Source organism: Notolepis coatsorum (assembly GCF_963971535.1).
Source record: "Notolepis coatsorum genome assembly, chromosome: 5".
Lineage (NCBI taxonomy): Eukaryota > Metazoa > Chordata > Actinopteri > Aulopiformes > Paralepididae > Notolepis > Notolepis coatsorum.
The window spans coordinates 141,443,868-141,461,031 of record NC_140169.1 but is presented as its reverse complement, the minus strand read 5'-3'; the positions used below and the strand labels follow the sequence as shown (position 1 = coordinate 141,461,031).

Genomic DNA, 17,164 nt, shown 5'->3' with positions numbered 1-17,164 from the left:
GAGCCCACCTGGTCGATCATGTTGCGCGCCTCCTCCACCTCCTGGTCCTGCGACTCCGTCTCGATGGTGTAGGTGCCGGCGTCGCTCAGGCTGTCGTCCTCCTCGTTCCTCCCCATCCTGGGCGAGCCCCTGGGGTCCACGCCGCGCAGGCCCAGGGGCAGCGCCGGGGACATGGGTGGTGGCGGCGGGACCACCGCCGAGGAGCGGACCGGAGAGGCGGCGTGGACGCGGGCCGGAGAGGCGGTGTAGACGCGGACCGGAGAGGCGGTGTGGACGCGGGCCGGGGGGGCGGGCGGGGGAGCAGCGGAGACGGGAACCGCGTGGGGCAGCATCGTAGGGGAGGAAGGGTAGGAGACCGGGGACGGGGGGGCGGGAGGGGGTTGCAGCGGGGACGGAATGCGGGTGCGCGAGGGCGACACCATCACGGGCGGCGCGGACAGAGGAGGGGGCGACGTCTTGTCCCGGGTCGGGGACAACGAGCCTCGACCGGAGTCCTTCAGGAATTCCACGGCGAACTCCTGGGCCAGCTTGGACTTCTTCCCCACGCTGCCGAAGGGTCTGACGGCGACGCACGAGGAGGAGCGAGAGGAGGAGGAGGCGGCGATGGTGGTCTCGCCTTCAGTCTTCTCCCTCTTCAGAGAGCTGGACCTCTGCGGACCGCCGTGGCCCTGGCCCCTCAGCGGCACGGTCACCTGCTGCGTGGGCGGGATGTGCCCGTGGATGGACGCCGGCCTCTCGCCGCCCTTCCGTCTCTCCAGCTTGGCCTTGAGGGCGGAGTAGGTGTCGGCGTGCGCCGGGTTGTGCGTGAAGGACTGAGAGCGCTTCTTGCGCGGGTTGTCGTCGAAGAACTCGATGACGAAGGCTTGCTGGCTGAGGTGCTCCAGGGGGCCTTGCTTGGGCGTCTCCGCCGCGGGGGACTGAGTCGGCACGGGACTCTGGGACAAGGGCCTCTCGGGGGCCGGGGGCGGGGCGAGTCTGGGCGGAGAGTGTTGCGGAGGCTGGGGGGACTTCTGCGACGGCACGGACTGCTGGGACTGGACTGACTGAACGGACTGGACCGTTTGCTGCGACGGCTCCGATTGTTCTGATTGTTCCGACTGGAAGGAATGGACAGAATGCTGAGACTTGCTCCTCTTGCCTGTCAACACCGGGTCCTCCGAGTCGCTCTGGGTGCCATCGTCATGGTGATGACCTGGTGACACAAAAAGAAGATCTGGCATCATAATCACATTCAAGTTCAAGTTTCTTTAATAGTTGTCATACAGAAGTACAGAATACTTTTATACAAAATGCTTCTTTCTGTTACGCTCCAGAGACTGTGCTAGGCAAAGATAAGTATGAAATAAGATAAAATAGTATAGCATGTAAAAATAGAAGTAAAAATAGAAGTCACGTACGTAGACAGTGTTCAGTATATACATGTACAATGTTCGATGCAGAATAGAAGTAACTGAGTTACCATACAATATACAATATACTATGCAATATACTAATATACAATACTATATAGTGCAAATTCATAATAATAATCATATTTGTAACCATTAATAATCACATTCGTATTCATATTAATAATAATAATATGCAGAATCATATTCATAAGCGTTACCATAATCATATTCATCTCAATAATCATATACATGTTCATATTCATAAACATAGTAATGCTAATATTCATAATCAATCATATTCATAAACATATTCATGATAATATGCATATTCATAACTTCATTTTCAAAATAATAATCCTACATTTGCATAATCATATGAATAATGATAATAATCATAATCATAATCATAATCATAATTCTCACGCTGACTCCCAGCTCACCTCTGAGGGTCTTGGCGTTAATGGCGAGGTCGCTCTTGGTACTGTAAACATCGTCGCAGGTGGGACGTCTCCGCATCATGGTGACGTCGCTGTGCACCAGCCAGTCCGCCACCTTGCACTCTGCCGACATCATCTCGGTGGGCGTGCCGGCCGACCTCCCGGATGCAGACGCCGGCGGGTGCTGCTGCTGCTGCTGCTGCTGCTGCTGCTTCCTCTGGCGCGAGGAGAACTTGGTCACGTGGTCCTTGATCTTCATCCTGCCCGGCGTGCAGTCGTCAAACTCGATGGTGAAGGAGGCGTGGCTCTGCACCACGGGCGGGGTCGGGGCGGCGGGAGCGGGGGCGGGAGAGGGCGGGCGGGCGGGCGCCACAGCGTCCGTGTCCTTGGTGGGGATCTCGTGGAGCTCGGCGCCGGGGGGCTTGGGGTGCAGGTGGAACTCCTTGGTGGGGATCTCAAAGTAGCTAGGCTCCCGCTGGTAGGGGAAGAGGGACTTGCCATCCCTGTAGTCTGCCAGCGAGCCGTTGAACTCCGGCTCCAAGGAGGACGCGTCCTTTGGGATTTCTTTTCCAAGACAAAAATAAAAAGAAGCTGAAAACAGACAGAATTAGACTTGTAACGACCCCACTAACTACTAAAGAAGGCCCACCTTGTAACGACCCCCACTAACTACTAAAGAAGGCCCACCTTGTAACGACCCCACTAACTACTAAACTAGACTTGTAACGACCCCCACTAACTACTAAACTAGACTTGTAACGACCCCCACTAACTACTAAACTAGACTTGTAACGACCCCCACTAACTACTAAACTAGACTTGTAACGACCCTCACTAACTACTAAACTAGACTTGTAACGGCCCCCACTAACTACTAAACTAGACTTGTAACGACCCCCACTAACTACTAAACTAGACTTGTAACGACTCTCACTAACTACTAAACTAGACTTGTAACGACCCCCACTAACTACTAAACTAGACTTGTAACGACCCCCACTAACTACTAAACTAGACTTGTAACGACCCCCACTAACTACTAAACTAGACTTGTAACGACCCCCACTAACTACTAAACTAGACTTGTAACGACCCTCACTAACTACTAAACTAGACTTGTAACGACCCCCACTAACTACTAAACTAGACTTGTAACGACCCCCACTAACTGTGCCTAGCAGCCCCCCCCCCCCCCACATACCATGGTGTGAGGAGAAGCATCTCAGTAAATGGGTAAATGAATGACCAAGACATTTTTAATCGTCTTCATTTGTTGATAGTCTTCAAATGTAAGGGTTGGTTAGAAACCATCGGGTCGTGGGTTTGGTGGTGGGTTTGGTGACAGTGGCTCAGGAGGTAGAGCGGTCATCTGGTAATCAGAGGGTTCCCGGTTCGATTCCGGTTCTTCTCCCGATGAGCAGGTTGGCACCTTGCATGGTCACCTCCGCCGTCGGTGTGAATGTGTGGGTGAATGTGAGGCATAAGTTGTAAAGTGCTTTGGATAAAAGCCCTAAATACATGCAGTGAGTCAGAAGTTGGTGGTGGGTTTGGTGGTGGGGGAGAGGGGGACCGGTGGGGTGGGGCCACAACTATATTCTCATTTAGGGCCCCCGAATGAGAACCCTGTGAATAAAATGCATGACAGAACAAGGCGTTTTTAACAGGGGGGAAAGGGTGTCACGACGCACCTGGATGAGGCTCTTCTGCTCTGTGCAACTCACTGCTCTGTCCTCTGCTTCCAAAGTCATCCTCACCCCACCACGACGGCTGGCCATACAACGGGGTGGGCCGGCTAACTGGCACCTCTGTCACACACACACACACACAAAGAGAGAGAGAGAGAGGGGGGAGGAAATTCTCACTTATTTTGCAAATACAGAACGACGTAAAAATAATCTAGAAGAGAACACAGCTTTGAAAAAAGTGATAGTTCAACAGCTCCATACGACAGTGGCTCAGGAGGTCGTCTGGTAATCTGAAGGTTCCCGGTTTGATTCCAGCTCCTCCCGTGACTGTCCAAGTGTCCTTGAGCAAGACACTTAACTAACACTAACTGCTCCCGATGAGCAGGTTGGCACACCTTGCATGGTTGCCTCCGCCGTCTGTGTGTGAGTGAATGGGTAAAATGTGAGGAACAAATTGCGCTTTGGAAATAAAAGCTCTTATATAAATGCAGTCCAATTTACCATCCATCCATACGAGCAGGGACGTGCACAGGACTTTAGAGGGGCAGGTGCTCAAAGGCTGAAAAGGGCACTACAATTGTGTGTATATATTAACCGAGCACGCGTAGCGCGATTTTTAAGGGCCCTTTTCGGGCGGGGGGCCCCCTTTTTATGCTTTTTGGGGGGTTTTGGTGATCAAATATTGAATATTGAACTATAATAATCAGTGCAGGAGCTCACTTATCCTTGAAAGACACTTTTATCACTGACTTAAAAGGCCCATACATCTCCATAAATGTTCAGGGGGGAGGGAATAAGTGCTTACCCTACAGACCCCAAGAAGTGCTGTATATTCTGTATTGTTTAATATAAATGCATTTTTTATTCCAATCCCGATTTGTATTTGAGATTCCCAAATCCCATCGGACTTGACTTCTTCGTGTCCCTCAATGAGTGTAATACCAGCATTCAACTCTATGCGCCACAGCGGTTTCTATCATCATCATCATCACCACCCACGCTATGCATAAAATATATAGGTCCGCGGAGAGGCACGCTGAGGAGGCCGTGCAAACTGCAATGGAATATGGGGAATCTCTCTTTACCTAATATTTTGATTCTATCCTGACATTTTTCAGTTGGAAGGGCAGTCTATATGCGTAACGGTAAATTTATTTATTTTTTCAAAAAGGGCACTTTTTTGATGAGGCTCAAAAAGGCAGGTGCTCAAGCACCCCTTGGCCTCTATGTGTGCACGTGCCTGCATATGAGGTGTTAAAGTGTAATGATGAAGAGGAGCCGACTTCACATTTGGCCAAAGTCCTCGTTTACCATCGCAGGCCAGACAGCGCTGTTAGGCGCAACAGTAATCACACCGTGTTTCATCCACATTTTAGCACACGCCAGGACTGAGCCGCCCGGGACAGCAGTGTAGTGTGGGGCTCTGGGTCAAGCAGAGGCACCAGCCGCCCGGGACAGCATGAGTGTGGGGCTCTGGGTCAAGCAGAGGCACCAGCACGATGCAGAAGGAGATTAATTCTCCCGTTGACTTGCCGTAGGATGCGGTCGTATTTCATTACCTTTTTCTATGTTAAACCCTTTCACTACGACACTACAGTACATAAGGTTAACCCTTTCCCTACCACACTACAGGCGGTTAACCTTCTGTAGTGTGGTAGTGAAAGGGTTAACCTTCTGTAGTGTGGTAGTGAAAGGTTTAACCTTCTGTAGTGTGGTAGTTAAAGGTTAACCTTCTGTAGTGTGGTAGTGAAAGGGTTAACCTTCTGTAGTGCGGTAGTGAAAGGATTAACCTTCTGTAGTGTGGTAGTGAAAGGGTTAACCTTATTTAGTGTGGTAGTGAAAGGGTTAACCTTCTGTAGTGTGGTAGTGAAAGGGTTAACCTTCTGTAGTGCGGTAGTGAAAGGGTTAACCTTCTGTAGTGTGGTAGTGAAAGGGTTAACCTTCTGTAGTGTGGTAGTGAAAGGGTTAAGCTTCTGTAGTGTGGTAGTGAAAGGTATAACCTTCTGTAGTGTGGTAGTGAAAGGTATAACCTTCTGTAGTGTGGTAGTGAAAGGGTTAACCTTCTGTAGTGTGGTAGTGAAAGAGTTAACCCTTTGTAGTGTGGTGGTGAAAGAGTTGAGGTAAAACATTTTTAAAAGGGGGGGGGGGGGTCATAGCTGAAATAATTATACATAATAATTCAAAGTGTTTGAGCATTATTTTCACTGTCCGTCTGACAAACAGTCTGGGAACCTTAGAGAGAGAGACACACACACACAGCTAAATGAAAGCCAACCAGGCAACCCAGAGCCCAGATACCGGACACTATGGGCGTGGCAACTGTTACCATGGAGACAGGATGTAGCTAGAGAGAAATGGGAGGGGGGGGGGGGGGGCTGGAGGGGGGGAGGGGCCAATATCGTGACTGAAATAAGATGAGCTGATTCTGATATCAGCATGGGAAGATAGAAGTGTGAGAAATGAACTAAAATAAAGATCTTTCAAGAAGCATCCTTTCAAGAGAGCACCTTGTAACTGGATGAATAAATCCTGGCATCCTTTGATGGTTATTCTTTGTACCATTCATTCCCAGGAAGGTCTGCGCGTGTCGCAGTCCTTACATTACATTGACCAAGTCTATGGCTGCTATCAGAACTGATGCAGAACCTACACCAAGCTGACCTATCTATCCACACGTAGACATGAATGTGACAGCACTACGACCAACGGTAAACATTACACCAAGGCCAAAGAAGCTAGACTGTCTGAGAGTGTGTGAGAGAGAGAGAGAGAGAGAGAGAGAGAGAGAGAGAGAGAGAGACAAAGAGAGAGACAAAGAGACCGACAGACAGTAAAGCATAATACGTTTAGGAGCACGTTCTAACTATAATTCTTATAGGACTGTGCAATAGGTCTCTAAAAAAACCACAACAGGCACTTATCATATATCACGTCATTATGAACCCACAACCACACACACCTGTACACAATTGACTGTGTGGCCAGGTTCAGCTCCAACTCCATAGTGAAGTTTGCGGACGACACTGATGATCGTGGATTTTAGGAGAATACAGCAGGGGAGACGCACGCCACTGTGGATAAATGGGGCTATCGTGGACAGGGTGAGCAGTTTTAAGTACCTGGGCTGGGAGTCCGCATCACAGAGGACCCGACATGGACAACACACATAGACACTGTGGTAAAAAAAGGCAAAGCAGCGCCTCTATCACCCGAGACAATTAAGGAAGTACAGAGTATCGGGGAAGATACTCCACTCCTTCTAGAGAGCATCCTGACTGGGAACATCACCGCCTGGTATGGAAACTGCACTGCCCAGGACAGGAAGGCCCTACAGAGAGTGGTGCGCTCAGCTGAGCGTACTACGGGTATTGCACTACCACCCCGCAGGATTTATACAATAGGGGGTGCAAATCCAGAGCCTGCAGAATAATGAAGGACCCTCACCACCCCAACAATAGCCTGTTCAAGCTGCTGCGGTCAGGCAAGCGCCTCCGCACACATGCTGCAAGAACAGAGAGACCCAGACTCAGCTTCTTCCCCCAGGCCATCAGAACACTGATCTCACACAGAAGCACACATGAACACACACACACACACACACACACACCACATTCTGCACTCTCACACACAAACACACCACAGGTCACTTTAAACACACAAGGAAAGGTCACTTTGAAAGAAAAAAGGTCACTTTAAAAAAAACTCAAATAAAACATGTTGCATAGTATAGTTAAGATAGCATAGTGACATAGAGTATAACTGTATAACTGTTACCTTTTGTATTTTATCTTAGTACTTTTATCATGTCTATTTTATTTCTATTCTATTTTATCCTATTATTATTTGTATTTTTTGTACAATCGAAGCGGTATAATATAGTGAAATGAAGGTGGCCATGCCCGCTTCGATTGTACAAAAAATATGTATATATGTGTATGTATGTATGTATGTATGTATGTGATAAATAAACCTCTTGAATCTTGAACCCGAGTCAGCCCCTTACCCTGAGTCAGACACTGACCCGGAGTCAGACATTGACCCTGAGTCAGACACTGACCCGGAGTCAGCCCCTTGCGGTCACCCTTGTCCTGTTTGGACCGGTCCTCCAGCAGGTCAGCTGGCTTGCCCTCCGAGGCCTTCAGGCCCATCTGCAGCTGGCTGGTGTACTTCTCGTGCTGAAACAGCAGGGGGCGACAATTAGATCACAGATGGACACTGTACCTTGCACTCCCATTGTCAGGGTGTGGGGAGAGAGAACTGATGGAAGTATATATAGAAATTAGACTACAAAGGGATGGTTAACTGATCATAAATCACCACACACACACACACAGTACATATACACATACACAGAAATAGGCTACACACCTTGAGTGCCTCCTCTGGGACTTTGTGTTGGCTCCTTTCCAGCACGTACACATGGGAATGTGAAGACAATGTTAAGGCAAGAGCACAGGGATTTGTTATACACTGGGATGTCGACCCAATAAAGCACTATGTAACAGTCACAAATGTGCCTACACGGGCGCCCCAGTGGCGAACCACATAACGCGCTGAGTCGCGGCACGGCCGACCCGGGTTCGATTCCCGGACCCGTCGTTATTTGCTGAATGTCTTCCCCCCACTCTGTCTCCCGTTCCTCCTCTCTCTCCCTCTCTACTGGACTGCCCAGTAGTAAAGAGATAAACGCTAAAAACAAAATCTTAAAAATTTAAAAGAATTTGTCTACTATAACTTTGTGTTATTATTTAGTTGCAGTGCCATGTTTGTCACTAAGTGGCACTCCTTGTTTGTACTTGATGTAGCAACAAGTTTAATTTGATTTAATTTAAGCCAGTGACTCACTTCACGTCGCGTCTACCTGCTGTCCGGCACAATGTTAACTTGTCTTCTCTAGTAACAATGTGGCTTGTGTCGGTAAATCTACATGTATATTGAAAGGATATAGAGCCGTATGACCAGGCATCGTATGGTCATAAGTCTATAAGAGTATCAATCAATCAAACTTTAATACAGCCTCATGGTCCAGATAAAACAAAATGAAACATACACCACCTATATAAAATTACACACAACAGTTTTGATAATAAATGGGTTTGAAATCCCAACAGCAACAACGTCTGAGTAGCTCTTTGCTAAGCCAAGCTATCCTGGTGCAATTCCTTAACGCTAACAACTTAACGTCATCAGCCAGACACGCTACATCCAGTGTTTTGATTTGAAAAGCAGGAAATGTTAGCATCATAATGGAGGTTTTATATTCAGAGTTAATTATATTGTTCAGTTTATTATGTCTAATATTTTTATATTCAAATAAAAAACAATTATTTGACCCTGCCCATACCTGTACATCCCCCTCCCCCCCATGCTGCTATGACACCCAAATCTCCCCAAGGGGATCAATAAAGGAATATCTTATGACGAGCCTCACTCATCCTCGTCTTATAATTCTAGCTTATAACATGGTTATTTCTGTAAGAGGCATGACACAGTAAACACAGGCCCACTTGTTGACACGTTGGCAGATGTCAACCTAATCACCCTGAAACCACGAGAAGTCCCACAGCTGATGAATGTAAGAAGAACACATGACACCACGTTCCCATTTCCATGGTGTGTTGTCCTGGGCGCGTGTATGCCTTCTACAACAGAACTGCGTTTCCGCGTTAGAGTTTTGCGCTCCGATTGGCCAGGTCATGTGACATGTGCGCCAATCGTGGGACAGCAAGTTCTGCGCCTATTTCCGGGTCTAACAGCCTGCAAACTACCTGGCGTTCTATCGCCATGCTCTAAGACAAACTCTAACCTTAACCAACTTCGAAAGAGTGCCTAAGCTTAACCGTCGGAATCAGGGCAGGCGTTCTATCGCCATGCTCTAAGACAAACTCTAACCTTAACCAACTTCGAAAGAGCGCCTAAGCTTAACCAGTGTAGAAACTTGCGGTCCCACGATTGGGCGTACATGTCACATGACCAGAAATGACCTGGCCAATCAGAGACACGGAAACGCAGTTCTGTTGTAGAAGGCATTCAGGCATCCTGCGTTAGAGGAGTGATGGACTTAATGTAACTGGCTTACAGTTAGATTACGCCGTTTCAACAAAAAAAGTTGATTATTTTTGTTGTTGATTGCTAGATTGTAGCCATTTTTTTCTGTCCATTTCAAGTTCAAGTTTCTTTATACAAAAATACAGAATACTTTTATATGAAATGCTTTTTTCTGTTCTGCTCCCGAGAGTGTGCTAGATAAAAATAAAAAATAGATAAGTATAAAATAGAAAGTCAAGTACGTAAACAAGTGTAAACAAAAATGTCCAATATACATATATACAATATTTGGACCTAATCTATTACTAAGTGAATTGCATTTATATATTATTATTGTTATTATCATTATTTATGTATGTATTTATTATCAGCAGCAGCAGCTTCTTTTCCTTTAAGCAGGTAATCAACAGTCAGTATATTAAGATTTCAAAGTAACCTTCACAGCCCTGATTTATATTCTCATTGCATGCTGCATACATTGCATACTGTGAACAACTAGCCAATATGCTGCCATATCCATGCAAATGTGGATCCCAGGGAAGGATATCATATCCAAAGCGGATGACATCGGACAGCTTGAGGGTGATGTAGGTCTGGTCAGGGATTCTCAGGTCGTTCACAAAGGTCTGGAGGAGACGACCACAGTTAGAACACAAACAGTTCAAACAAGGAAGTCTCTGGTTGCTACTGGAGCGAATGAGCAAAACTATGGCAACACGTATATATTACATCATTATCTATCCGTCTGCGTTTCTTGTGTATGTAGCCAGAGGTGGAAACATGCTGAAAGGAGTATTTCACTGAGAATCTAATGTAGCACTAATTCATCCAAAACGTTAACCATCTGTAGTGTGGGAGTGAAAGGTTAACACGTCTGTAGTGCGGTAGTGAAAGGGTTAACCGTCTGTAGTGCGGTAGTGAAAGCGTTAACCGTCTGTAGTGCGGTATTGAAAGGGTTAAGACAACAAGGCCTCAGTGTCTGACCCCTTCGCATGACCTCACACAGTGGACAATTTCACACTCGGAAAGTATCTGGCAAACAAATCTGTGCTACACTCGGGACCTTTACAATTTCAGGATACACGTGAGATAACATTTATTTATTACCATTCTTTTTAAGCTGCCGTTTAAGGGAAACACATCTCCAAACCCCGTCCCGGTAGGACGCTCCCTGCTAACGGGCGCTTGGCCCGTTCTGCCCTGACGCAGTGCTAATCTGAAAACAATCGATCCGGCTCTGACGAAAGCTTCTTGGGATGTTTCCACCCCCCCCCCCCCGCCCCCTCCCTTTCTTGACATGTTCACAAGCTAGCCGTCTTACGTCCATCCTTTCAGAATAAATCATCGGCCCGCGAAGGCCTTGTATCCGCGCGGAGGCAGAATGTGTACTTCAGCACTATCCGGCATGCAGTGTCAAGAGTGATGATACAAAGCCTACAGGACACACGTCACAATACATTCTAGAGGACAAAAGCTCCGTGCTGAAAAAAGAGAGCTTTGACACTGATGACACAATACGTTTACACCTATAAGCTAGCTAGCGTGAGCTCTGACACAGGGCGGAATCATTATGAGCCGACTAGTAATATTAGAACATCTTCCGTAATACTAATACTGTCATTAATATTCAGACATGTCTCATTCAAGGCGATTGTGCTCTAGTCCCAAGGACGGTGAGAGAGTACTAGCTTCCTCTAAGCCATATCCAACTCTGTCATGGATTCATGGGTTGAAGACGGTGTACATCAACTGATGCTAATATGATAATAATTATAATCCGTACAAGATATAACATGCTACAATACACAATATGCAAAAGGTGGAGAGGTTATATTATCTGGGGCGACTGTATAACTAAATTGACAATCCCATAACAACAGTCCTACCAGAATGAATTATAAATAACATCATCGTATCATTTTCTGATGCGATCATAATGCACGAATGCACATAATGCAAGAGCGTGCACGTTACACTCGTCGAGCACTCAAAATGCACTCGTAGCGCCTCACACAAAGCACCTCAAGTGCAACCAGATTTTAAAAACAATTTGGGGGCGACAGTGGCGGGAGGTAGAGCAGTTGTCTGGTAATCCGGAGGTTCCCGGTTCGATTCCCGCTCCTCCCGTGCAGCGTGTCGAAGTGTCCTTGAGCAAGACACTTAACGCCTAATTGCTCCCGATGAGCAGGTTGGCACCTTGCATGGTTGCCATTGGTGAGTGTGAGTGAATATTTGGCATATTTACGTCCTTATCATGCTGTGATGTTATGCATACACATGTAAATGATGTTCATTAATACACATGTAAATGATGTTCATTAATTTGCATTGTCCTTAATAAACAAATCTTAATCTTAATGGGTAAAATCTGAGGAACAAATTGTAAAGCGCTTTGGATAAAAAGCACCTATAAATGCACCATTTTCTTTTACCAAAGGCCCAGGCTAGCGCCCCCCTCTGGTCTCTTACCCCGTTGAGGCTGCCCAGGTCTTTGGCCAGGTGTTGGTCGGTGGCTGGGTTGTAGTTGATGACAGCGTGCTGTTTGTCGACACTCCGAGACTGCGAAGAGAATCACAGGCTGTAGTGGTTGATATATGATACACTGTAATAGTTTGATTAAACCAGGAGTGAGCGTTCAATGTCTTACTTACAGGTAGGATCTGTAATGCCGTGAAACAGCGCCCTCTAGGCAAAAGAGCCCCGCTTGGTACTGCACTTCGTTTACATTTTCTTTGGTCTGATGTGTGCACTCTGATACTAAGGAATAGAACTATTGTTACCTACTATACTAATATGCACTCAAATTCGACACTGTTCGACGAACAATGTTACCTTAGCGGTCAGATTTGTACCCTTCCTTGTACAGAACTTGTAAGTCACTTTGGATAAAAGCGTCAGGTAAATGAAAATGTGTTTTTATTGAGCGGGGATAGGGGAGGGGTTGCTACTGCTGGCCACGCCTCAGGTTCTGGAGAAAGTCACAGTATAACAAGTTACTATATAGCTATATATTATATTATATATACACCATACTATAGTACTTACTATGTAGTAACTTATTATATCCAGACCTCTCTTGGCAGAACCTTGAGGAGTGGCCAGCCGTAAGCAACGCCTCTCCTATCTCCACTCGGCTCCGACCCCAGACACAGACCAAAACCAAAAGATTTAAACAAAAATGCTATACCAAGAGCAGCACTTTTGTCTAGAGGTCGCCGTTTGACAGCATTACAGATCCTACCTTTAAAGTAAGGTTTGTTGTCAGTGTCAATGTACATGATAATAATACGATACTGCATCTGAAAGAAAATACTGCATGGGCTGAGATTGAGCGCTGACCAGCTATATTGATTGTACAACGGAAACTTGCTCTGAACCAAATAAAGCTTCAAATAAATGTTCCGAGCAAATGCGGTTGCTTCTCCTCTTCGCTGAAGTGATGAGTCAGCTATCTTGGATCCTTCCTTGTGGGTATTATTTTTCGTATGGCCAGAATTGGCACTTCAAGGCCTAGACTGCCCCTGATACGCCCTCTTCTTCACAACCAGAGCAGGTAGAAGATCTTCGCCAGCTCGGTACCTTTTGGAGTGAGCAGACTTCCCAAAAGCCTCCCATAAAATGGGGTACTGTATAGGTATCGAAGAATATCCCAAATACTAAAATATAATACAGAGGACTATGATAGATTATATTTCTCTAATGGAGGACGACGGATTATATGTTGATTATTTTTGTCCAGTGACCCCAAACTAATGATCTACTGTATGTCTATAATTTTGGATCAGATTAATACTTGGTTATCTGCCAAACGAATGATCCAAGTCTATCATTTTGGATCCGCGGTATCTGCCAAACTAATGATCTAAGTCTAATCTTAATGTGGAATCATATTATTGACCGTAGAAAAAGTTTTTTTAATGTGAACGGACAACGTGGCTTTTTCAGAAACCGGTGCCGGGGTCAATTTAAGAGCAGCCGTTTGGCCTGGCACGGCCTGGTTAACGGCAGCTCTCGTCTCCCGTATGGCACAGAGGACCATATGGCTCCATATACGCCCTCTACCACACGCCGATGACGAGGCCAAGGACCTTGTATTGTTCAAGGGACCGGGTGGGCAGGCTGTGGTGCTGTTGGCTTCTTGCCTTTCTGTCATGGATGAACACAGGCCCAGTTAGAGCATACGCATTATCGCACGCCACTACACACACACACACTGTCACAAGAAAGTACACACCCGTGAAGGTTCACACAAACACACCGACATGAGATAAACTCACCAGAACACCTAGCCCCAAATATGGACAAACACCAGAACACCTAGCCTAAATATGGACACGAATGCACTAGGTATACCGAATATGAGGGTATACCGAATAATGAAGGTTTACTGAATATGAAGGTATACCGAATAATGAAGGTGTACAGAGAATACAAAGGTATACAGAAATACTGAATATGAAGGTACAGTGAATATGAAAGTACACCCAATATGAAGGTACACCGAATAAGAAGGTACAGTGAATATTTTATTTAACCTTTATTTATCCAGGCAAGCAATTAAGAACAAATTCTTATATACAAAAGCAGCCTGTCCAAAAAGCAAAGGCCTTTTGTGGGAAGGGGGGGGGGTGGGGGTGGGAGGCTGTAACAAAAACAAGGTTATGTACATGCATACAAGTAAATAAAATACAAAATGACAGTAGCAATAGTATACAAGGACAACAATAAATAAGGGAGAGATAATGAAAGGGAGAGGGGGAAAAAGAGAAAGGAAGAGTGAGAACCAGATGGAGAGAGAGAACCAGAGGAGAGAGAGAGAGAAGAAAGTGGGGAGAGGGAGGGAGGTAGGTGAGGGGGCTCAGGGGGAGGAGAGAATAGTCTGAGGGCTATGCGTGCGATTGGGAGGCAGTCAGCAGGTGCAACAGTCGGTTAAGATCTGTTGCAGATTTTGTTTAAAAGCAGTGAGCGATGTGAGGGCAGTGAGTTTAAGGGTGTTTTGTAATGTGTTCCAGTCAGATGCAGCAGCAGCAAATCGGAAGGCGTTGCGTCCAGAAACAGTGCAGGCTTTGTTATGATACATGATATGATATGAAGGTACACACACTTAATATGAAGGTACACCTAATAAGAAGGTACAGTGAATATGAAGGTACACCTAATATGAAGGTACACACAAAGACTCCTACAAAGACGGAGCATGCAGGGCCTCAGAAGAACCTTCTGTGGTCCTACTCCTCCACGCGAGGGAACGCCCTCGCTATACGATGCACCTAGTCACCGCAGGCCTCCACGCGAGGGAACGCCCTCGCTATACGATGCACCTCGTCACCACGCAGGCCTCCACGCGAGGGAACGCCCTCGCTATACGATGCACCTAGTCACCGCAGGCCTCCACGCGAGGGAACGCCCTCGCTATACGATGCACCTAGTCACCGCAGGCCTCCACGCGAGGGAACGCCCTCGCTATACGATGCACCTAGTCACCGCAGGCCTCCACGCGAGGGAACGCCCTCGCTATACGATGCACCTAGTCACCGCAGGCCTCCACGCGAGGGAACGCCCTCGCTATACGATGCACCTAGTCACCGCAGGCCTCCACGCGAGGGAACGCCCTCGCTATACGATGCACCTCGTCACCACGCAGGCCTCCACGCGAGGGAACGCCCTCGCTATACGATGCACCTCGTCACCACGCAGGCCTCCACGCGAGGGAACGCCCTCGCTATACGATGCACCTCGTCACCACGCAGGCCTCCACGCGAGGGAACGCCCTCGCTATACGATGCACCTCGTCACCACGCAGGCCTCCACGCGAGGGAACGCCCTCGCTATACGATGCACCTCGTCACCACGCAGGCCTCCACGCGAGGGAACGCCCTCGCTATACGATGCACCTAGTCACCACGCAGGCCTCCACGCGAGGGAACGCCCTCGCTATACGATGCACCTAGTCACCACGCAGGCCTCCACGCGAGGGAACGCCCTCGCTATACGACGCACCTAGTCACCGCAGGCCTCCACGCGAGGGAACGCCCTCGCTATACGATGCACCTCGTCACCGCAGGCCTCCACGCGAGGGAACGCCCTCGCTATACGATGCACCTCGTCACTACAACAGGCTTCTACAAAACAGACCACGGGGCCATCCCCAATGTGAGCTCCTGTTTATGGGATGTGACTACTAAGGCAGTCAAGCGCACACGCTGAAAAAGATATCGCCATTAAGATATCAATAATTTAACATTCTATCTAAAAGGTCCCTGCCAGGCTCTTTGTTTTGTCTCTGGTTTCTACAAGAGAGAGACACGCCACGGTTTCACAGGGTTGATAATAACACGCTGGCACGGACATATTTAAGAAGACCGAACAAAAACTCACATCTTGTTAACTACAGCCATTTATACCCTATAGGCCTAGCTGTTACTATAGAAACCTTTGGTTAGTTTCCCTCCTGGATGACATGATTCATGTTTGTCTATTATCAAATGGTATTTCTTACATTAACTGGGAGAGGTTTCTCTGCTGTAGGTACAGTGTATAGTTAATAACAGACCACAGTACTCTGCTGTAGGTACAGTGTATAGTTACTAACAGACCACAGTGTCCTGCTGTAGGTACAGTGTATAGTTAATAACAGACCACAGTACTCTGCTGTAGGTACAGTGTATAGTTAATAACAGACCACAGTACTCTGCTGTAGGTACAGTGTATAGTTAATAACAGACTACAGTACTCTGCTGTAGGTACAGTGTATAGTTAATAACAGACCACAGTGTCCTGCTGTAGGTACAGTGTATAGTTAATAACAGACCACAGTACTCTGCTGTAGGTACAGTGTATAGTTAATAACAGACCACAGTACTCTGCTGTAGGTACAGTGTATAGTGCACTTTACTGCTACATTTGCACTCTGGTTGGATGGCAAACTTCTTTTCGTTGTACTGTACCGCTGTATAATGACAATACATATGAATGTAATGAAAATATAATCGAATCTAAATCGAATTTAATCTAATCTAATCTAAAAAGAAATAACATGCCGCCATCAAAACTCTCCCATACATTGCCTAAATATTTATGTTTTTCTATACCATTACCCTGCCCATACCTGTACCTCCCCTCCCCCATGCTGCTATGACGCCCCGAATTCCCCAAAGGGGATCAATAAAGGAATAAAAGTAATATCTTCCGGCCCTACATGGCATTATTTGCCGAGGCCTTCCTCACGACGGGAAGTGATGATGATGAGGCCAGACGGTGCAGCCGAACAAGACGGTGAGAGGAGAGAGGAGAGAGGTCAGACATTAAATCAGACAATAAATGGGGTCAATGTCACGCCGGGCGCCTGTCCGACAGGGTTCTTCAGCCGGTCTAGCGGGCTGATGGTTTGGGACACTCTTTCCCCCCCCCCCCCTCCCTCCACGAGGCTCGCTAGGCGCCGCATTGGGCTTGTAGAGATATGAAATCACTGTTGTAAACACACAATGCCGCTGACCCCCACAGAGGCCCAGCCACGGCACAAAAGACAACAAAAAGGGTGGCGCAGCCATGACACCATCTCAGGCGGGGGGGGGGGGGCCCACAGTCAGCGTACACAACAACA

The 17,164-nt window shown here is 47.2% G+C and overlaps 1 protein-coding gene across 1 annotated transcript in view; it reads right to left on the bottom strand.

Moving 5' to 3' along the window:
• The window catches only part of LOC311228394 (centrosomal protein of 170 kDa protein B-like), a 55,104-nt gene that overhangs the window by 19,840 nt on the left and 18,100 nt on the right, over positions 1-17,164 (bottom strand). Inside the window, 7 exon segments of the mRNA XM_084314301.1 lie at positions 9-1,192; positions 1,832-2,392; positions 3,517-3,633; positions 7,571-7,688; positions 7,882-7,983; positions 10,062-10,187; positions 12,031-12,120. Of these exon segments, the coding sequence (XP_084170427.1) occupies positions 9-1,192; positions 1,832-2,392; positions 3,517-3,633; positions 7,571-7,688; positions 7,882-7,983; positions 10,062-10,187; positions 12,031-12,120 (2,298 nt within the window).